General features: G+C 39.5%; 1 protein-coding gene across 7 annotated transcripts in view; it reads left to right on the top strand.

Annotated features, from left to right (window-relative positions):
- Window positions 1-20,751, top strand: part of tead4.S (TEA domain transcription factor 4 S homeolog) — a 75,190-nt gene extending 54,439 nt beyond the window's left edge. For 3 of the 7 annotated variants that reach the window (XM_041570526.1, XM_041570528.1, XM_041570527.1), the window contains 11 exons: window positions 498-562; window positions 1,716-1,778; window positions 4,121-4,132; window positions 7,783-7,917; window positions 10,506-10,561; window positions 12,428-12,492; window positions 14,189-14,322; window positions 15,539-15,712; window positions 16,494-16,634; window positions 16,866-17,018; window positions 19,302-20,751. In XM_041570526.1, the coding sequence (XP_041426460.1) occupies window positions 498-562; window positions 1,716-1,778; window positions 4,121-4,132; window positions 7,783-7,917; window positions 10,506-10,561; window positions 12,428-12,492; window positions 14,189-14,322; window positions 15,539-15,712; window positions 16,494-16,634; window positions 16,866-17,018; window positions 19,302-19,415 (1,112 nt within the window). In that variant the 3' untranslated portion in view covers window positions 19,416-20,751. 7 annotated transcript variants of the gene reach the window in all.
- Window positions 20,752-23,255: the final 2,504 nt, after the last annotated feature.

Genomic DNA, 23,255 nt, shown 5'->3' with positions numbered 1-23,255 from the left:
CAGTCTCTGTAAGAACAGCGACACCTAGTGGTAGTTGGTTTAAACCAAACAGTATTTTATCAGTGGAAAACCTATTCAGCCTTCCAGCACTGATTGATTCCAACTAGAGCATTATTTCCCATGTCTGCATAGGTTTCCCCTGGGTACTCTGGTTTCCTCCAAAAACATACAGTAATGATGAATCCTTGGCCATCCACCAGCTGGACAGCAAGAACAAAATCATCCAGCAGCTGCTGATGGGAGTTGTATCTGCTGGAGGGCAGCAAGTTCCATTTCCCTGCTTTTTTTTTTTGCCTCACTCTTCTTGTCTTGCCCCTGAAGTTGGTATTTTATGTAACCTAGTCGGTAGCGGTGTTTTATATAACCTTGCACATTTATCCTTGAATGTTATGCTCTGTTTTGCTTTTTCATATTTTTAATTTTGTACCCTTTATTTTGTCTCCTCTGTTCTTACCCCTTTATCTGTCCTCTCCTATCACCCTTTCCCCATTTCCCAGGCCGGAATGAGTTGATAGCCAGATACATAAAACTTCGAACAGGAAAGACACGTACTAGAAAACAGGTGAGAAGACGCATATTTAAAAAATAATCATTGTACAGCTCTGTAGAATATTTTAGTGCTTTATATTAGTATAATGGTTGCCAGTATAGAAATGCTGTGTATAAGGGCAAAGGCACACGTGAAGACTCAGGGAGATTAGTTGCCTGGCGACAAATCGCCTCTTCTTAGACGACTTCGTAAAACAAATCGCTCCGAGTGCCATCCCTCTGGTGATTTAGATTCTAGCCGACAGGGAGGCAGTTCGGGGAGATTAGTCGCCCAAAGAAGAGGCAATTTGTCGCTGGGTGACTAACTCAACCTTATTCTTCACGTCTGTCTCTGCCCTTATGGCCTGAGCCAGATGGAGAGGAGGGAGAATGGTACTATAAGGATTAAGTCTGTTTATACGAGTCTGTTTAGTTTATGTTCCCACTGGAAGGCACTATTTACATTCCTTAGAAATCTAGTCCTTTATTGGAGAGGCAATGACCCTCAGTGGCGTGTAATGGTAATGCAACAAATTCAGAATGAGTACAAATTAGAATTGTCTCCTGCATCCCAACATTCACCATCCTCTCAGCTATCTTGCAGTACCGACCACTGAGTCATGATATATTCCACTTAAATTATTGGATAAATCCAAAAAGAGTTGACGGGGTGCCATATGCTGAGGTCTTCATGCATGATTGGCACACACTATACACTGGACTGCAAGCCTACGCCCACAAATTGTTGATGGCCAGCCAGCCTAAAAGACAATGGCATCTTAGGCAAGCCTGAAACTGCAAACTACCTTTACACATGCATAGTGATAGAAAGAGTTGGTAAGTGCACAAGCAATCCAAAGTCTCTCCATATTTGTACATGTACGTGAGAGCTGGTATACTGCTTGCATCTACAAATTTACTCTCCATGTAATGCAGCAAATCCATACATACAGGGCTGCTGATGGTGTGGTCCTGTTCCATCCAAATTTCCTCTGTCTATAGAAGCAATATGGCAGCTACTGTTTATGTTTAACTAAAAACAATGTTTTGTACAATAGTAAGTGGTCTTTTCATAGGCAAGACCCTGTTTGCCAAACTTACGGTTATTAAGGATTGATCATGTATAACTGCTAGCAATGTATATGAGATATAATCTATGTTATATTTGTCCTTGTTCCCTATCCCAGGTGTCCAGCCACATACAAGTCCTGGCACGGAGGAAATCCCGTGAGATCCAGTCCAAGCTGAAGGTAAGTAAGGTGTACGTCTCTTTGTGCCTCTTTGCTTGCGCTCGCTCTCTGCACCCTGGCTTTGCTTTCTGCCTTGCCTCCGCTCAATGACACAGGGGTTTAGCCAATGGCAAAATAAAGCCCAGAGCATCTCTATACAAAAACATAAAAGGTTTAGGGCACTCTAGGAAGCCAGTATAGATCAGACCAAAAGTAGGTTGGTTAAAAACTAGAAAAAATCTTTATTTAAACAATCATCTCGAGCCTTGCGCGTTTTGTGTCCCTAAGACACTTAATCATAGGTTTCAGAGCATCTCTATCAGCCATAATTCATCATTTCTTTGTGCTGCTTTATGATGAATGACCCTTGTGGCAGATAATAAAGAAAGACATTAATCGTATGATTATTCTTGAAAAGTTTATTCTGAGTGGAAGAAAGAAAGAATAGATGGACTGGTGTCAGTTATACAGGTCTGTACTTCAGTGTGCAGCTGTTGTATCATTCTGGCCTCCTGGCACAGCTACTAGCAGGGGTCTTCTGTAATTAAGTCCTATGTTCTCTGATAAATATTAAGGTATGGTTTGACTGGACTTGATGACAATTTTCTTCTAAAATTTTGTATCTATGTGGGCCAAATAGAGCTGATCCATAGGTTCACCCCCTTGGTCCAAAAAAAATGTGCTAAATAGGAAGACTCTGCAGAACCATCACCCATGTATAGCATCTGTTGTGTGATGCAATCTTTTTCCAAAAGGATTTTCCACCCGCTCCATCGGTACTTGAAAAAGCCTTCAATATTCCGACTTTGGCATTGTATGGCAACGAATTTAGAAAACAACTGTATACAAGATGGTTTTCTCCATCTGCTGTCAGAGTTTTTTGGTCCCAGAATCTTTGAAACAGCAGTGCAATACTGTGCATACTGTAAGCGAAATTGGAAGATTGATTTATATGGGTTCTGCTTTGAGTTTGCTCTCAGCAGATGATACTGGGGTCCACCTACTCACCCTGCTTTCTTCACTCTGCTCCATTCACTGCGCCAGTCATTTCTGCTCCATTCACTCTCTATGCTGTGTTACTATGCTGCCAGACTAAAGCACTTTCATAGGCTGTATATTGTTCTGGCTCTTATCTGTCAGTGGGCTCCACTTATGGTTACTGCTTTGCTTGGCGTATGCTACAGAATGGACCGTATGCACATTGTATCTGCTTATCTCAAACACTAGTATATCTATACAGAAACACAGTTTGCCAAGGCAGCTTCTGTTTATTAACCTTGCCATTATGTGCCTTTTTTTTTTTTTTTTTTTTACACAATTTTAATAGTACTAGTGCCTTTTATTGTATTTAATCCTACCCATGCTGCTGTGGCATAAACAATAGTAAATCACTGTCTTTCAGATAAGCCTATTACTATGCATAGACTTCCCTTTCCACTTAAAAACTGAAATAAGACATGATTGTAGAATGAATTCTCTTTAAAAAAAAAAAAAAAAAAATATATATATATATATATATTATTATTAACATCCTATATGGATGCCCATTGGTTCACTAGTGGCCATAGAAATCCTTGACAGTATGTTCCAATCCGCTGCAGTAAGCTGCATTGTGAATTTCCCCTTTTAATTTAGCCTTAAAGGAACAGTAACATCAGAAAATGGAAGTGTTTTAAAGTAATACAAATAAAATGCAGTGTTGCCCTGCACTGGTAAAACTGATGTTTCCTTCAGGAACACTGTTATTTTTTATATAAATAGGCTGCTGTGTAGCAAAGGAGAAAAGGCTCAGGTTACACAGCAGATAAGCTCTGTAGAACATAATGGTGTTATCTGTTATCCACTATTTAACCTGTGCCATATAGCCTTTTTTTCAATTTCCGCCATTGCTACACAGCAGCTTGTTTATATGAAATATTGTAGTGTTTCTAAACAGATCAGTTTTACAAGTGCAGGGCAACACTACATGATAATCTCGTTACTTTAAAACAATTTAATTCTTTGGTGTTACTGTTCTTTTAATAATTTCCTCATTTTTATTTAATCTCTTTTCCATCTCCCTTTGTCTCTCCTAAATAATTGTACATTAACCCTTTCTCATTCAGAAATCTGCAACAAATGATTGTGTTGAGTATCATGTTATTTAATAAAGCACATGTGTTATTGATCTGATTCATATTTCCACTCTCCTCCCTTCTTCCTATTGTCTCCCTTCCTCCCCCTTAAAATTCATTCACTACTGTTCCAACCTTCCTCCTTTCATTCTGTTTTTTTTGTACCCCATTTGTGACCCCCTTCACCCTCTCCCTGTGGATTGCAACTTTCCTGTTCGCTGCTCTGGATGACAATCTCTTTGTGTCCAGGCTATGAACATGGTAAGTTGGCATTTTGCACTTCTCAGTAACAGATTAGTTTTATTTTATGCCCCCCAGTGTGCCAGTTGGCAGGGTGTGTACGGCAGAAATGTTCATGGACCCTGTTACCATGTTGGCAGCCTGAATGTTTAAAAATAATCTAAAAGGCCCGGCAGCAAAACCAAAAGATAAATGGCCTATTTTGTAATACCATTTACTCTAAGGGCATAGGCACACGCTCAGATTCAGGGAGATTTAGTCGCCGGCGATTAATCGACTTTTCTTCGGGTAACTAATCTCCCCAAACTGCCTTTCCGCTGGCTAGAATGTAAATCGCCAGCGGGATGGCACTCAGAGCGAGTCGCTTTCCGAAGTCGCCAAAGTTTCCTTGTGAGTCAGCCCTGTAGCATCAGCTTATATTACAGGCCAACCTCATTTTCTGCTGGATAATTAGTGATGACCCCTAAGCTTAGCTTCTCAACAGCTGCTCAGAGCCCACTGAGCATGTGAGTGTCACAGACACTTTCCAAGATGGTGACCCCCTGTGACAAGTTTGAAGTTCTGGATCATTGCTGCTGCAATAAGTTTAATATATAAATTGTGTCATTTTTAGCCACATTCATTTTTAGGTTTACTTCTCCTTTAATACATTAAAATTTCCAATATACGTGGATAAAAAAATTAGTTTAAACCCCCCACCGTCCCCATTATTTGCAAATGTCATTGTTATTGACAGCAGCATTTGTTTCTTCTTTACTTTTTGTCTGATTCTTCAAATTATCCGCCCAGGTCGGGTCAGCTGGCTTCTGCTGTAATGTTTCAGGAGCTGAATCCATCAGTGCAGAGAATATAAACCAAAAATCAGTAGCAATTACATTTACAAAAAGAAAAAAATGTATTGGAATGATATTTTATGACAGTGTTTGGATGGAGATCCCCTCTTTAAATCAAGGAGAATAACTGGTTTTGTGTCCCCTGAGAAAAAGGTTTAGAAACTCTGATGTATATTCATCTGCAAAATATGCCAAGAATGCATTTACAACCTGTCCCCTTTTCTTGGCTATATTTCACATACTCTCTCCCTTAGGTCTATTTCTCAGCTCCCAAAGCCCATTGTCATTTACCTTCATTATTGGGGTGTGACGTCAGCACAAAAAAAAAAAAGCCTCCGTGGTATTTAGAAAATGATCTGGGGGCAGAATAAGAAATACAGCAGAGATGTGTCTGGCAGGGCTGAAGATTTATAGAGAATAGTGTGATTTAGCCCCTAGCATTGACTCTCCTCTATAGCAAGTCGTCAGTTCTCATACGCCCTTGGGTTATCTAAGTGTTTCAACTCTCGCTGAACAAGGAAGTATGGGGGGTATGACTGTTATTTGTGCGGCTAAAGAAGGAAAAACACAGTCATAAAAGATAAAAGAAAACGACACATTGTTTGACTTAGCCATTAAAATATATGTACAGGTATGGGATCTGTTATCTGGAAACCCCTTATCCAGAAAGCTCCGAATTATGGAAAGGCCACCCCCCATAGACTCCATTTTAGCCAAATAATACATTTTTTAAAAAAAAGTTTTTCTCTGTAATAATAAAACAGTAGCTTGTACTTGATCCCAACTAAGATAGAATTGATCCTCATTGGAAGCAACCCCAGCCTATTGGGTTTATTTAATGTTTACATGATTTTCGAGTAGATTTAAAGTATGAAGACCCGAATTGCAGAAAGATCCGTTATCCAGGAAACCCCACGTCCCGAGCATTCTGTGTATATACAGTGGACAATTTTACATTCCCTGATTTTACATTTTACATGAGTTGTTTTGTGGTCCCACCTATATATTATAACAAATTTCCCTGATTTTACATTTTCCTGGATTTGACACCATTTTTTTCTGGTCCCCCAAAAAATGCAAACTGGGGGTTCTAGTGTGTGTGTGTGTGTGTGTGTGTGTGTGTGTGTGTGTGTATATATATATATATATATATATATATATATATATATATATATATATACACAAAGCAATGAGATAACTGAGGGTATCTCATATAAAGGAGTTACCCTTAGGGCTATTACACATCGGCATATATTTAAAGTAGAAGGAAAGTCTTCTTGCACTTGGGAGTGAAAAAATGTTAGGCAGCCCCAAGTGATTGTATTTACTTACCTGAAACTCCAGGCTGGTGCTCCTATCAGCTGAAAACTGCACCGGCCCGGGGTTATACCAATGAACACCGAACTTTAACTAAAAAGTCGGCTATTTCGTTCTGCTGCGCATGCGTCTGCCCTGGAAAATTTGAAGAAAGAGGAAGACGGAAGAGGATCGCTCCGTGGTGTTCACTAGTATAACCCCGGGCCGGTGCAGTTTTCTGCTGATAGGAGCACCATCCCAGGGTTTCAGGTAAGTAAATACTATCACTTGGGGGTGCCTAACATTTGGCACCTCCAAGTGCAAGAAGACTTTCCTTCTCCTTTTCCAAAATTTTTTTTTACTTTCATACCTCCATGTGGCAGTTTTTTTCTATTGGCCTGTACGTATAAGAGAGAGCACATTTACATTAAATTCAAATAAGTGTTCATGTCTGTTTTTGGTTCTGTGGCAAATGCAGTAAGGGCCCTAAGGATAGTGCAATGAAAAGTTTTAAAAAAAAAATCTCCAGGACTAGTAACTCTTAGCAACCAATGGAATGTTTGCTTTCTCACAGGTGACCAGTAAAGGCTTCTTGCCGATTGGCTGATATACGCTCCCATTCTATGGCACTAAGGGTTGCCAACTCACCTCTTTAAAACCAAACATTTTAAAACAATCTGCATGGCAAATCATGAGATGAGCAGATGAGTTGAAATTGCCCAATTTATTTTCTGATTAACCATTCAACATGTTCATGAGTGAGGTGGTGCCAGAATCTTACCCATCCCTAGAATGGTAACTGGGCAGGGTTTTGGCATATTTGTTCAGTCACGGGGGACAGTTGAGCGTAATTGAAGGTAAATAAGTACAAACTCTGTCTCCTTTCTCCCAAACACTCCTGGCTGATCCATCACATGGTAGCAAAGTGCGTCTGTGCCGGCAGAACTGATGTTCATCATGGGAAATATCTGCTGAGGCTTAAGGAAAAACTTAACCCCAAAAATGGATATTTAAGCAACAGTTCGTTTATATCATATTAAGTGACATATTCAAGACTGGTCTATATATTTAAATAAATATTGTCCTTTTACATCTGACCCACCATTTCGTGATGGTCTGTGTGCTGCCTCAGAGATCACCTGACCAGAAATACAGAACTCTGTCTGTTAATTGGCTCATGTGACTTGGCATGTATGGTTTGTTTGTGTGCACCGGGAATCTTAGGATCCTAAGGGGCGGCCCTTATTTTTTAAAATGACCGTTTTCTATTTATGATCACCCAATGGCACATACTACTAAAAAAGTATATTATTATGAAAATGGTTTATTTACATGAAGCAAGGTTTTACATATGAGCTGTTTTATGCAATATCTTTTTATAGAGACCTACATTGTTTGGGGGGGGGGGGTTATAGTTTTCCTTTAAGTTAATTGTTTCATGTACAAAATGAGTGCAGTCTGGGTCTGAATGCGTTGTGTCTTATACCATTGCTTGACATGTTGCATGGTGAAAGTCATGTTGTTCATGTCGTCTTGTTGCAGGATCAGGTAGCCAAGGATAAAGCTCTTCAGAGTATGGCAGCAATGTCCTCGGCACAGCTTATATCTGCCACAGCCATCCAGAACAAGCTGGGGGTATCTAGCATCTCTCAGACACCGTTCCCTCCCACTCCTGGGGTGAGTGATTGATTTTCATTGCTTCATTACACAAGGAGCAATGATATAACGGGTCTAGTCGTCCGTAGTAAGCAGAGTTTTTCCTTCATTATTCTAACTGCAAAGAGCCATTAAATAATGGGTCACTGATGTTCTGCCTGCTTAAAGGACCAGTAACATTAAAAAAAAAATTAAAAAGAATTTGTTGGTATACATAAAAAAAAACACCAAGACAAATTCAACTTTAAAATCGCAAAGTCTTTATTAAGAAATAACTTACCGAAACTCCACTTGCGCTCCTCTTCAGAAAAGGCAACACAGCGCTGATCCATGGTGCGGCGCTCGATTTCTTCTCCCTGGCTATTCTCCTATAAGGACGGCAGGGAAAAGAAATCAAGCGACGCACAATGAATCGCCTGATCGCGGTGGTTTTTTCTATGTATACAAACAAATTTTTTAAACAAAAATTTTGATGTTACTGGTCCTTTAAAACAGAACGGAAGCTTAAGACGAAGGCTAGACATGTTGTACATTATGTTTTGGGCTTCTGTACCAGCCCAAGGCAACCACAGCCCTTTAGCAGTGAAGATATGTGTCTCCAAAGATGCCCCAGTAGCTCCCCATCTTCTTTTCTGCTGATTCACTGCACATGCTCTGTGCTGCTGTCACTTACTGAGCTTAGGGACCCACTCACAATATATACAGTAAACATAGAATAGAAATGTCACAATATAAGGATGATTAGTAATTAATACAGATAATTACTACATGGCAGCACAGAAACAGTGCAATTAGCATCAGAATTTAATAATCAGCAAACCTGTAGCATCAGCTTATATTACAGGGGAAGCTCATTTTCTGCTGGATAATTAGTGACGAGCCCTAAGCTTAGCTTCTCAACAGCCAATCAGAGCCCACTGAGCATGTGAGTGTCACAGACACTTTCCAAGATGGTGACCCCCTGTGACAAGTTTACAGTCCTGGATCATTGCTGCTATTGACAAGCTGAAACTTTAGGCTGGTGCAATTAATTCAGTATAGAAAATGTGGCATTTTTAGCCATATACATTTTTGGGGTTAATTTCTCATTTAAAGCATGACTGTGCACCACTTGTGAAGTGGAGGAGATTTCTCTGCAATCTTGTACATGTTGGGCAGGTGGTAAAAGCAGTTTTGCAGGTGCACCGAGGCCGCTGTAACTGTGGGAAAATGTGAACATTTAACCCCCGTTGTGTGTAGAGGTGCCTTCAGATTGCAGTTTGGTGCTCTGCATTCAAGTTTGTATTGACTCAGCGCTTAGGCGTGCATTTGGTGACAATTCAAGCACATCCCTAAATACTGGTAGAAACACATTAACTAAAGAATGCCCATGTGTACATAGCCTAAAGAAAGTCTTCTTCCCATTCCCTGTCCTCCAGTGATTGAAGAGATGACTGCTGTTAAAGTGGATTGTTATATTCTCAGATCAGGCAGTTCCTCATACACAACAGCTTTCTCACGCAATGATAAATTGCCCCTGTAACCTATCAGACCTGTTTAGCATTGCTGGTTATTTGTTTTTCTTAAAGGAGAACTCAAGAATGTACTTTCTCTGAACTGAATGCACTAGATCAGAACTTTAGCAGGCCTATAATAGCAGTGTCTAATACCTTCAACATTGTCTGCAACATTTTCCCATTTTGGATTATGTTAGGCCATCTTTTGAGTGCCCGTGACCCTGCACATGCTCAGTGTGTTTCTTGGATGCTGTTGAGAAACTAATCTTAGGAATCGTTAAAAATCATCAAGACGTGAAAAAGCAGTTATAATTTGTCATGGAAGCTGATGCTGCAGGGCTGATTATTAGAGATGAGCTGGTTTTTATGCATTTATTAGGAATGCAAATTAGGGGCGGGGAGGGAAATCACATGACTTTTTGTCACAAAACAGGGATGTAAAAAATGGTTTCCCCTTCCCACCCCTAATTTGCATTTGCAAATTAGGATTCGGTTCGGTATTCAGCCGAATCTTTCGTGAAGGATTTAGGGTTCGGCCGAATCCAAAATAGTGGATTCAGTGCATCCCTAGCATTTATGGAATCCAAATTTGAAGTAATTGCTAATCAGTATTGTGATTGAATTATATCTTATAATGTTGGTTCTACATGGTACAAGTTATCCGAAAACCTGTTATCCAGAAAGTTCCTACAGACTCCATCATGTGAATTTATCCCAATTTTTAAAAATGATTTCCTTTCCCTCTGTAATAATAAAACAGTTACTTGTACTTGATCCAAACCAAAATATAATTAATCCTATTTGGAGGCAAAACAGCCCTACTGGGTTTATTTAATGTTTACAAGATTTTCTAGTAGACTTAAGGTATGAAGATCCAAACTACAGAAAGATCTGCTATCCGGAAAACCCCAGGTCCCGAGCATTCTGGATAACAGGTCTTATAACTGTAACAGTAAAAGAGAGCCCCCAGTAGCTCATGTAATATAAAAGGTAATACATTGGATTATGGAAATGTGAAAAACGTCGCATACAATTTAATTGGTTTAAAAACATGCGTCACAAAGAGTCAGCTTTGTCACAATTGTCTCAATCTCACTTTTTTCTTTTATTTAGACCCCAGACTTTTTCCAGTTTTGGCCAGGCGGTGGCCAACCCCGACCAACACAGGAGTAAGTAGCCATTTAGTATTTATTTTTTTACTCTTCTTATACTAAACTACTCCATCTGTCTCACTAAAAACTTACCGCTTTCCAGTAACCTCTTCATGCTGCTACAATAGGGAGGAAACCCTTGACATGATAGATGCTATAGTCTACTAGTGCGCTTGTTTAGAAAAGTGCCAGAGGTTCTGTTTTTATACAGGTATGGGATTTGTTATCCAGAAACCCATTATCCAGAAAGATCTGAATTATGGAAAGTCTATCTCCCGAAGACCCCATTTAAATGACATAATACAAATTGTTTAAACTGATTGCCTTATTTCTCTAGAATAATTAAACAGTACCTTGATCTAACTAAGATATAATTAATCCTTATTGGATGCAAAAGAAAAAAAACAGTTGGGTTTTACTGTTTAAATGTTTTTTTTTTAGTTATAGATCAAAATTAGGGAAAGATCCCTTATCCAGAAAACTCCTGGTCCCGAACACTCTGGATAATGGGTCCCTTACTTGTATAGAGCATTCCAACAACAGTGATCGGAGGTCTTATCTGAAGCCTTCTGTTCACATGACATAGAACTAAACCTTGGAGTCAAATTTACTCCCATTGCAGCCCATGTGAATAGCATGAAATTGCAAGTATAGACAATTTAACGGAGTTATGGGAGGGGAAATCAAAATTAAAATGGTGTCATTTAAAACGGTTGTGCACCTTGGAGTTAACTTTTAGTTTGACGTAGAGATTGATTTTCTGAGACCATATGCAATTGGTTTTAATTTTTTATTATTTGTGGTTTTTGAGTTATTTAGCTTTTTATTCAGCAGCTCTCCAGTCTGCAACTCCAGCAGTGTTGTTGCTAGGGTCCAAATTACCCTTGCAACCATGCATTGATTTGAATAAATATAATTAGGGAAGGATCTGAATAATAATATGAGTAAAAAAAAGTAGCAATAATGCTAAATGTGTAGCCTTACAGAGCTTTTGTTTTAAGATGGGGTCAGTGACCCCCATTTGAAAGCTGGAGAGAGTAACAATAAAAAGGCACATAATTCAACAACTATAAAAGATCATCAATCATAAAGACCAGTGGAAAAGTTGCTTAGAATTAGCGAATCTATAACATACTAAAAGTTACCATGAAGGTGAATCACCCCTTTAATTTAACTCTGTGCTTTAAGTGATTAAATGTCCAGACTGTGCCATGTGCTATTTTAATAAACACAGTTAATTAGCAGAGCGAGAGACGCAATCTTAGCAAGACAAAAACATAATTTAAATATTCACATTTGAAAAGAAAGAATAATGCATAATAATGAAGGAGAGGGTATTTTGGAAGGACAACATCGGGCTTTTTAGCACACGCCAGATTTGGGGAGATTTAGTCTCCTGCTTCTGCGGGATGACAATCTCCCCGAACTGCCTTCCCCCTGCCCTCCGCCTGCTATAATGAGAAAACGCCAGCGCCAATGCACTCGCGGCACTTCGATTTCCGAAGTCCCCCAAAGTTTCCTCGCGGGGAAACTTCAGAAATCGAAGCGCAGTGAGTGCATTGGCGCTTGCGTTTTCTCATTATAGGAAGGCAGTTCGGGGAGATTGTGGCCCCGCAGAAGAGGCGATTACTCGCCAGGCGATTAATCTCCCCAAATCTGCCCATGTGCTAGTTCCCTAAGTGTCAGGGCATAGGCTGTGTATAAAGAGCAAGAAAAGGTAATTAATTGATGCAATGTCCCTTTAAATATATTGTCTTTATTCTCTCTTCTTCCTTTCTAATTCACATTAACTGCTTCATGGGGAAAAAGGATTGAGGTGACGTTTTCTACCATTCATTCGTTCATGTGCTTATTTGTATTTTATTTCTGTATTATTTCTCTTAGCATTAAGCCGTTTTCCCAGCCTCCATACCCCCTGCAGTCTGCTGCCCCCCCTCCTGCTGTACCAGGTATAAAACAACGTGTTCTTTTATTTTCTCACCCTTTGCCTTATGTTACTCATTATCCTTTTATTACATTTTTTTACATTTTTTATTACATTTTTTTTCTGTCCCTGTCATGTCACGTTTCTCTTGGTTGTGATTTAGAGAAGTTGAACTCTAAGCTGCCCAGAGCCTATCAGCCTCTAGCTAGAGCATACCTCCCAACTGTCCCGTTTTGAGCGGGACAGTCCCGCTTTTGACAGCTCAACCCGCTGTCCCGGATATTTACTGATAAATCCTGGGTTTCTCTTTGATCTGCTGCACTGAACAGCCAGAAACAGATACAAAGTATCTAACTTAATTGTGTCTTGGCAGACAGCCCAGAATAGATACTTGACAATCTTTTGTAACACTTTAATAAGATAAGAACTTGGACTCACAGCTTAAAGGGCAATTCACCTTCATTTTCAAAACTGTAATAACATATAAAAACCACAGAAATGTGTTCAAACCTTCATAACCTGCCAAATTATGTAAAACGAACATGGTATTTAGGGGGTGTGGTCATAAAAATGGGCGTGGCCACAACAATTTGGTGCGCTATGCAAGCCAAGTCTTTTTGTCCCTCTTTCTGTTTCATAAATATTAGGAGGTATGCTAGTGTAATAGCAAGCCTGAAACATTCCAGTTGATGCTAAAGTGCAGCTGCAGTTATTGTGTGATGCCGTTGTGATAGCCTGCTGCCAAGGAACAAAACATACTGATAGTCCTGCAGTATCTTTATATTTTAACTAATTCTGTTCAGTGTGCAACTGCCAGTTTTCAGATCTATAAATGAATTATGCTCAACACTAACACAATGTGGGTGAAACAATTGACCAGCCAGGAAGCAGACAGGTGCTGTCAGTGTTTTCCATGTGCTTTGGATTTGATGCAATTTGGACGTGCAGCATGCAGCGAAATTGGGTGCTTATCTGAACTAGGGGTGGTAGAAGAGGCATGTGCTTAGGGTGAAAAAGTGGCGAAACTAGGAACATACGTCTTCTGCCTCTTCTGCCTCCTTACCCTTAGTTAGGCTTTCTGAAAGTCCACTGATGGATGGGACTGATGGATGGGACTGATGGATGGGGCATCACCCCCAGGATGAACACCAAACAAAAGCGGGATAGACTAACTATTCGTGGAAAAAGTAACAGTACGTCTATCCCGCTTTTGTTTTTTGCTTGATTACATTTAATTACTTGGCCCTTGGACTGGGGGGGTCTGCCTGGGATTAGACTACTGTGAATGACTTTGGTTTAATGGATTAAGAATTTTTTTGGAATCTACATTGATTTTTGGACTATGCTCCATGAGTAGAGGCACACACCACAGCTAATCAGTTCATTTGCCGAAAAGGGATACTGTCATGGGAAAACACGTTTTTTTTTCTTCAAAATGCATCAGTTAATAGTGCTGCTCCAGCAGAATTCTGCACTGAAATCCATTTTTCAAAAGAGCAAACAGATTTTTTTTATATTCAAATTGGAAATCTGACATGGGGCTAGACATATTGTCAGTTTCCCAGCTCCCCCCAGTCATGTGACTTGTGCTCTGATAAACTTCAGTCACTCTTTACTGCTGTACTGCAAGTTGAAGTGAAATCATCCCCTCCCCAAGCAGTCTACCGCCTCTTCTAGTTTGTACATATTTAATCTGCTTCATTGCTTTTATTGGTTATTAGGTTATAATGCAACTCCTGCCAGTCTTTCCCCTATTCCTTCTGGGCCTGCATGGCAGGGTCGCTCCATTGGCACTCCGAAACTGCGTATGGTGGAATTCTTAGCCTTCATGGAACAGCAAGGAGAACCAGATGCAGTAAGTGGTGTTTAGTACTGGCTAACAAATAAAAATACATTTGATTAGCTGTAATGTTAAATTCAGTATAAGGGCTGTAGTGACAGATAAGTGGAAAATAATTATTATAAAAACTGTCGGCAATTGTCACTGACTGTCACCTCTGTATCCTTCTTGAATGCACAATGTCTAGGGCAGAACTGGCCACATCCATTATTATTTAAACAAGTCATTTCAGCTTTGTTGCACACAAGCTGCTGTTGATCTAAACCATGCAGAAACTATTGATATCCTTGGTTCAGGCTGACCATTCAGTTGTATATTAAGTTCCACTATATCTACTGTACTGTAAATTCATAGTAAATGCTATTGACCACTTTACTCTCAACCTTATAGCCAATAGTAAGATCATCTTTAATGCTTTGAAAGATGCAGTAAATAAGAAATGTTAAGGGGTTGTTCAGAGTGATACTCTGAGACAATTTGCCTTTGTTTTTCATTTTTTATTATTTGTTTTTTTTTTGAGTTATTTAGCTTTTTATTCAGCAGCTCTCCAGTTTGCAATTTCTGCAATCCGGGTTGCTAGGGTACAGATTACCATTGCAAACATGCACTGGAATATGAATAGGAGAGGCCTGAATCTAAAGATTAGTAATAAACACACATTTAGCAATAACAACACATTTGTAGCCTTACAGAGCATTTTAGATGGGGCCAGAACTAGGGGTAGGCAGAAGAGGCATGTGCCTAGGGCGCAAAGACAGAGGGGCGCCAAGCACGTACCTCTTCTGAGCCCCCTTCTGAGGACCCTTGTGTCCTTAAGCTGTGGCTGCAGTTTAGTTGTTTTTTAATGCGTGTAGGGCACGCGGCCGACTTGGCCCGGCACTGAGATGGGGTCAGTGGCCCCCATTTGAAAGTTGAAAGAGTTAGAAGAAAGCAAATAATTCAGAAACGATAAAAAAGAAAAAATGAAGACCAAATGAAATTCTTTTAAGAATTTTAGTTAACATAAAGGTGAACCACCCCTTTAAGAACCATCCATCAGCTTTGTACAGCAAGACCATCCACTATGCTGGGCATTGAATGTTCCTACAACTGCTACTTGTGAAGAACTGTTAATTCTTTAAACTTAACCAACATATATTTAAATGCATTTTACCACATTGAACAATATGTAATTTACTTTCTGTAGTCCTAGTAGCTGGAATAAACCTTTGTTTGTCTTTTTTGCCAACAGTACAACAAACACCTCTATGTCCATATTAGCCAGTCAAACCCTTCCTACAGTGATGCTTTGCTGGAATCTGTTGATGTTCGTCAGATCTATGACAAGTTCCCCGAGAAGAAAGGAGGTCTAAAAGAGCTCTATGAGAAAGGACCTCCAAATGCTTTCTTCTTGGTCAAGTTCTGGGTAAGAGATTTTGCCACTTGGTTGTCAAGAATTGCTGTAAAATAAAGACCCATTTTAGAAAATGGGCCTTGTGCTGCTGTCACACAAGAAAAGCTCTTACTTGAAAACACAGACTATTGTTGGAAAATAGTTGCTCATCAATGTCAAAACCCATAACAATCAGATTTGGTTTTATTATTCTACCTGCAATATTATATGCAACATTGTTTGCTTATTGGTTCCTATACTGATTTCACTGTGAAAATTCCCAGGGTCTGCTTTCTCTGCATAGGAGGCCTGTCAATGACCTACCACACATGTGAAATTGCAGGTCAATCTCAATGTATTGTGCTTCGCGAGTTAACCCGGGTGGGTTCCACCAAGCCCTTCAATGTTTTTCAATAAATAGGTTCTTCAAAGTTCTACTGACTTTTTCTGTGTCTCATGTTATGAGTGAATCCATGGCCTCTTGTGGGAAATACTTCACATAAATTGTTTAAAATTAGAAGCAAGATTAGTCAAAATAGTTGCACAAAGCTGTAAAATGTTCCTGGGGTGCCAAATAAGGGCTGTGATTGGCTATTGGTAGACCCTATGTGGACTGGCAGCCCACAGGAGACTCTGTGTGGCAGAACAACTGGTCTTTCTGCAACTAAAACTTGCCTCCGAGTCAGGAATTCAAAAATATGCAACTGCTTTGAGGCCACTGAGAGCAACATCCAAGGGGTTGGGAAGCAACATGTTTGTTGATTGGTTGGGGATCACTGCTCTACACTTTTTAATTGTGTCTTTTGGTTTCCAGGCTGATCTAAACAACAACATCCAGGATGAGCCAGGTGTATTTTATGGTGTCAGCAGTCAGTACGAAAGTCCAGAGAACATGACCATCACTTGTTCTTCCAAAGTCTGCTCATTCGGAAAACAAGTGGTGGAGAAAGTGGAGGTGAGAAGATAGGTGTTATAGATTCCATTTTTGTTGATGCTTGTTAGGGATCTGTTGTAACGTGCAAAGTTTGCCTTAATCCAATACACCTGAATCAACAACTTTTTTTTTTTTTGGTTGATTCAGATGGCCCCAACTGTTTCCTTTTATGAAAATGAAGTTCTCCTTGTAAATCTTAATCCAAACCTTGTAAATGGTCATAAATATTATGTTGTTTGTTTGGACCCACAGACTGAATATGCTCGGTTTGAAAATGGACGTTTCCTTTACCGAATCCACCGCTCACCTATGTGTGAATATCTCATCAACTTCATCCATAAGCTGAAGCAGCTACCGGAAAAATACATGATGAACAGCGTATTAGAAAACTTCACTATTCTACAGGTAAGTGCTGGAATAAAGTCCTCCACAAAAGAAATGTGCCACACAGTTGTAAATGAAGCAGCCAAACAGCAGATGGAGCACCTGAGCTGTCACTTAAGACCTCGGTTTCCTTAGAGGCCCATTTATCAAAGGTCAAATTCATGTGAATTTTTTCAAATTAGAATATACTCCACAATTAGACTGGGAGGTTATTTAAGAATGGTTCTGACCCGGAAATTTTAATCGTATTTCATTCGGATTTAATTTGTACAAATCGAATTTTTTTCGCAAAAAAAAAGTCGAATGTCAGAAAGGCTATTAACATCTCCAAATGGCTCAACAGCCCTCTGCCATTGACTTGTGCATGAACTCGGCAGGTTTTAGGTGGCAACTACTCGAATTAGGACTGTTTCTTTGATCGAGGTGTGATAAATCGCACATGAGAATAGGGGGATTAAAATTTGAATGTGTCCATTTTTAAACTCAAAAATTCGAATTTACTATGCGACTCTTGATAAGTGTGCCCCTTAGTGTCCAAAGCATTTTGGAAAATGGCTTCAGCAAGTAATATTTTATAGAAATAAATTAAAAATTGTTTCCAATATGCTCATATACATTGACAGCATTAACGTTCCTGTAGATTTCCTATTATGTTCTATATCTATAGTACAAAGGGAATAAAATATCATATAGTGGGCATGACTTGACATATTCAAGGGAAGTTAATTGGGACATAAATGAAACCAAACACAGTAGGCATATCATTATAAATACTGTATGTCCCTTTATGAATTACAAGGTAATTGTATTTGATATATTAAGTAATATAGTTACATACAGTAGTTACATAGTTAATTTGGCTTGAAAAAAGACAAAGTCCATCAAGTTCAACCCCTCCAAATGAAAACCCAGCATCCATACACACACCCCTCACTACTTTAATTAAATTCTATATACCCATACCTATACTAACTATAGAGTTTAGTATCACAATAGCCTTTGATAATATGTCTGTCCAAAAGATCATCCAAGCCATTCTTAAAGGCATTAACTGAACCTCACTGTCCTGACTGTGAAGAACCCCCTACGTTGCTTCAAATGAAAGTTCTTTTCCTCTAGTCTGAAGGGGAGGCCTCTGGTACGGTGATCCTCTTTATGGGTAAAAAGGTCCCCTGCTATTTGTCTATAATGTCCTCTAATGTACTTGTAAAGTGTAATCATGTCCCCTCGCAAGCGCCTTTTTTTCCAGAGAAAACATCCCCAACCTTGACAGTCTCCCCTCATAATTTAAGTCTTCCCTCCCTCTAACCAAATTAGTTGCACTTAGTTTCTGCACTCTCTCCAGCTCATTTATATCCCTCTTAAGGATTGGAGTCCAAAACTGCCCCCATACTCCAGATGAGGCCTTACCAGGGACCTATAAAGAGACATAATTATGTTTTCATCCCTTGAATTAATGCCCTTTTTTATGCAAGACAGAACTTTATTTGCTTTAGTAGCCACAGAATGACACTGCCCAGAATTAGAAAACTTGTTATCTACAAAAACCCCTAGACCCTTCTCATTTAAGGAAACTCCCAACACACTGCCATTTAGTGTATAACTTTCATTTATATTATTTTTGCCAAAGTGCATAACCTGCATTTATCAACATTGAACCTCATTTTCCAGTTTGCTGCCCAGTTTTCCAACTTAGACAAATCACTGTGTAAAGTGGCAGCATCCTGCATGGAACCTATAGTTCTGCACAATTTAGAATCATCTGCAAAAATAGAAACAGTACTTTCAATGGCCACCTCCGGGTCATTAATAAACAAGTTGAAAAGCAAGGGACCTAGTACAGAGCCCTGCGGTACTCCACTAACAACACTGGTCCAATTAGAAAATGTTCCACTTACCACCACTCTTTGTAGTCTATCTTTTAGCCAGTTCTCTATCCAGGTACAAATACTATGTTCCAGGCCAACATTCCTTAATTTAACCAGGAACCTTTTGTGTGGCACTGTATCAAATGCTTTAGCAAAGTCTAAGTAAATCACATCCACTGCCATCCCAGAATCGAGGTCTCTACTTACCTTCTCATAAAAAGAAATTGTTAGTCTGGCAAGATCTATTACGCATAAAACCATGCTGGCACAAACTCATAGTATTATGATTTGCTATGAAGTCCAGCATCTTATCCTTTATTAACCCTTCGAAAAGCTTTCCTACCACTGACGTCAGATTAACTGTCCTATAGTTTTGAGGCTGTAATATACAGATTAAGAATACCTATTTCACAAGGCTGTTTATCTTTTTTTCTAGGTGGTTACAAACCGGGACACCCAGGAATTGCTTCTGTGCATAGCTTATGTCTTTGAAGTATCAACCAGTGAGCATGGAGCTCAGCATCACATCTATCGGCTGGTGAAAGACTGAGCTGAAATGCCGAGCTCCCTTCCCCTCATCTTAGCCATGTTGGACTGGCAGAAATAATCATGTGCAAAGGTGGAGGCATCTTGCATTTTCCTTGAGCCTCTGAACTGTCAATCGGCAGGAGACTAAAACAAGCAACAGTGGATGGGACCCTAAAATAAATGCATGGACCGGGGGGGGGGGGGGGAAGGGCCACAAAAACCACAAAGACCTCACCCTTACAGAACCTTTTCTGTGTTATGTTTTGAGCCAAAAGGAATATATATAAATATCTCTATAAATATATATAAATATATGTTTGTGTGTGAAACAGTTTCCAAAACGTGAAAACCATGGAAAAGCCCAGATGTCTTTTTTTTTTTTTTGTATTCAATTTTTTTTCACATTTTGTGACTGCCAAGTGCATCTGTTCATGGTACGGAACCAGTTTAGGGAGCGGAACAATAAGAAGGACATGAGAATAGCCTCCTCCATACGCTTCCTGCTCTGATTGCCAATGAAATGCAACGTCTGCACTTTCCGTGGTACAAAATGTTCATGCTAAATTCACTACGAAAACAGCCCACTACAGCTCTGTATATGGTAAACATAGGCTTGCACAGTATTTTACTCTGGTTCACTTTGCACTGGTTGTGTTTAGTGGGAAGTTCTTAAAGGATATCTTTAACATATCAGGGAGTATCAGGAAAGCGAATTCTACTGTGTATTGAGTTAAATGCCCCTTTGGTCTTTAATATTGCTCGAATTTAAAGCCATCCAGGTGCATTTTATCTTCATTATGGACTTGTGAAGTGTTTTGGAAGCCAGAGGGTCGTATATAATGTTATTTTATTTGTGGGTAGTAGAACAGTTCTCTTTCTTGCCGAGAAGCGTTGTCCTAACTGAATGGACAAAGTTTGAGGCATTACGATCAGGTCCCCTTAATATCTTTTCTGGTTGGAAAGATAGACCAAGAAGAGATGTGTGTTTTTCTTTTTGTTTTTCCTTTATTGTTTTGTAATATATATATATAAATATATATATATACCAGAGACTCAACCTTCTACTGTTGTCAGTGTGGCACTTCTAACATGTTTCTCTAATGGGAAGCAAAGAAGAAACAAGAAACTTGACACTAACAAAGGCCATTGCTGATTAATCTCTGGCCTTCTGGACTATAAAAAATTAGTATTTAAAAGCCAAGTATTTAGAGACTTTCACCCTCTTCTGTCACATATTCAGTGCCTAAAATTAACGGGGGGGAAGACATCTATTTTTTGTATTGAAAAGCCAACGCGCTAATGAGTGGATTTGATATTGTACTATGAAAATAATAATTAAAAATTGTACTTAACCGTCAGCCTTTAATGTGCATGTGTTGCCAATTTGCCAGTCTGAAATGGATTCGTGCGGTCAAGATCACAGTGGCCATTACTGGATTTTTATTTAATTTTTTTTAATAGGGAGAGGAAAGGAGAAGGAATATACTAAATGGTCATTGTTGCCAAAATTTGATTTTTAAATGTTTTATGCCATATTAAGGATTTGTACAGAAAATTAAACTAAGCATAGCAATATCTCAGCGTGGCCTCTCTGGCTTGAGGATATGTTGCTTCTTCTTCAAATAACTTTAGACTTTATTATTGCCTAAGGGTCACCGTTATTATTGGTGGATTGTAATATCCTCAAAATATTGTCCGAACCAAAGAAATATACTATGCATCTCTTTCAAGCACCTTTGCAGTTTTGTTTTGTATTTGATTTTCTCTTAAGACTGACCAGTTTGTTGTGAAGATAATGTGTCCTTAGAGCAGTTCTTCTCAGACTGGATCCGACCCTTGGTCTTGAGGGAGCTCATCCTAAAGACCAGTAAGGATAAGAATTGGGAAGCAAGGCCATTAGCTCTTCTAAATACACCTGAAAGCCCAGCTTGAAGGTCAGTTAGGGTGAGATTTGGGGTGAATATGTTTTTCCTTTCCTAGATATCCTTGGAATTATCATTGAATGACTAACACACCAATATTTTCCTTTAGCTGAACCCTTTTCATGAGTTCCGGCAGGCCCTTCAAGGGGAGCTAACCAAAGGTTTGCGCTTCAAGGGATGCTTGAACTGAAAACTTTTGAAAGCCACTACCCTAGAGTGATAATGAGTTACGGAAAATGGGAAGTTCAGAGTGATTTGCAGGCAGTTTCATGTTTTTATTAGGTGGTTTTTGCCAGTATGTTCTGTATGTGATGTTCAGCAATGCCCAACTTAGAGCCATCCAATTGTTGCTGAACTAAAGGTGGCCATACACGGGGCGATAAAAGCTGCCAACAGACCGAGTCGGCAGCTTATTGGCCCGTGTATGGAGGCCCCCGACGGGCTTCCCCGATCGAGATCTGGCCGAAAGTCGGCCAGATCTCAATCGGATGGGACTAAAAATCCCATCGGATCGCGGCCGCATCTGTTCGTTGATGCTGTCCCGCGATCCGACCGCCCGTTCGCATTCGCTAGGATCCGATCGTTGGGCCCTAGGGCCCACGATCGGATCAGCCCGATATTGCCCACCTCAAGGTGGGCATATCGGAGGGAGATCCGCTCGTTTGTATGGCCACCTTAAAGCAGCTAGAGGGAGCCTCCCTGTTCTAAAGATGGTCCTTCTGTGCCTCCCTTTTTATAAAAGGTATTATGTCATGTGAAAAAGTGAGAGGAAGAGATTGCAGTGCTTTCAGATTTTAAGAGAAATAGGTCAGTAGAAATTACACTGTCGTGTTTTTTCATAATTATATTTAGGAGCAGATTTATCAAGGGTCGAAGTGAAAATTCAAAGTAGAAAAAAAACTAGGATTTCAAGCTATTTTTGTGTACTTCGACTATCGAATAGGCCAAAATTCGATTCGAATTTGAAAAAAATTAGACTATTCGAATATCGAAATGTATCATGCACTGTCTCTTTAAAACTTCGACTTCGACCGTTCGCCATCTAAAGTGTTTTTGGGCAAATATTTCATTTTGAGTTTGATCGAATGCGCTAAAACTTTGATTCGAACATAGCCTATTCACCCGAAGTTAAAAACGTTGATTTTTTAATAAATTTCGATTGTATTTGAATTTGAAGTTATGGGAGTTAAAAAAAAAACTCCCATTACTTCGAAAACTCGACCCTTGATAAATCTGCCCCTTAATGTAGTTATGTGTCAATGAACAACAAAGTAAACTTTAATGTAGATTCCAATATTTACCATAAAGTAATGTTAAAAAAGTATATATAAAAAAAATAGGTTTGGCATGTTTCTTCCAGGAGTATAACAAGGTTAGAAGAAGAGGAATGATGCCACAATGACTATGAATTTGCTTGACAGCCTCATCCCACAATGTGTCCTTCTTTCCTCTCCCACCCTCAGCCTACAAACAGATCTCCATAGAGGGATATTTTGCCCAGGTCTCGGACAGCCATTGTACACAGAAAGAAAAACAAAAGCATTGAACGTAAATGTATACAGATGTTTGTATTGTGAACAAAACTTTCTTAGTATATAAAATTATTTTACAAAAAGAAGTTGTCCTTTTTTTTATTTCTACGTGGAATAACTTTTAAAGATAAAGCGAAAGTAATACTAACCAATCTCTAGCCACAAGGTGTTCTGGGAGTTGGAGAGTTGCAGGTCGCGCACAATATTTGCTTTATTCTGTGACGGCTCTACTGGCTCAGCCTTCAGTTTAAGGGTACTGGCACTTGCGGCTAATTCTTGCCCTGTGTACAGGCCAAGAATCTGCTAGCCTATGGGGCAAATTTACTAAAGATTAAAGTGACTTAAAGCGACATCATTTCAGTACTTTGCTGATTTACTATTGATCGCTGGCGTAACTTCGCTAGGGAA

This window comes from Xenopus laevis, chromosome 7S (assembly GCF_017654675.1).
Source record: "Xenopus laevis strain J_2021 chromosome 7S, Xenopus_laevis_v10.1, whole genome shotgun sequence".
NCBI classification, from domain to species: Eukaryota; Metazoa; Chordata; class Amphibia; order Anura; family Pipidae; genus Xenopus; species Xenopus laevis.
Note: the sequence above shows the minus strand (reverse complement) of the source record. Positions and strands in the feature narration are given on the sequence as shown.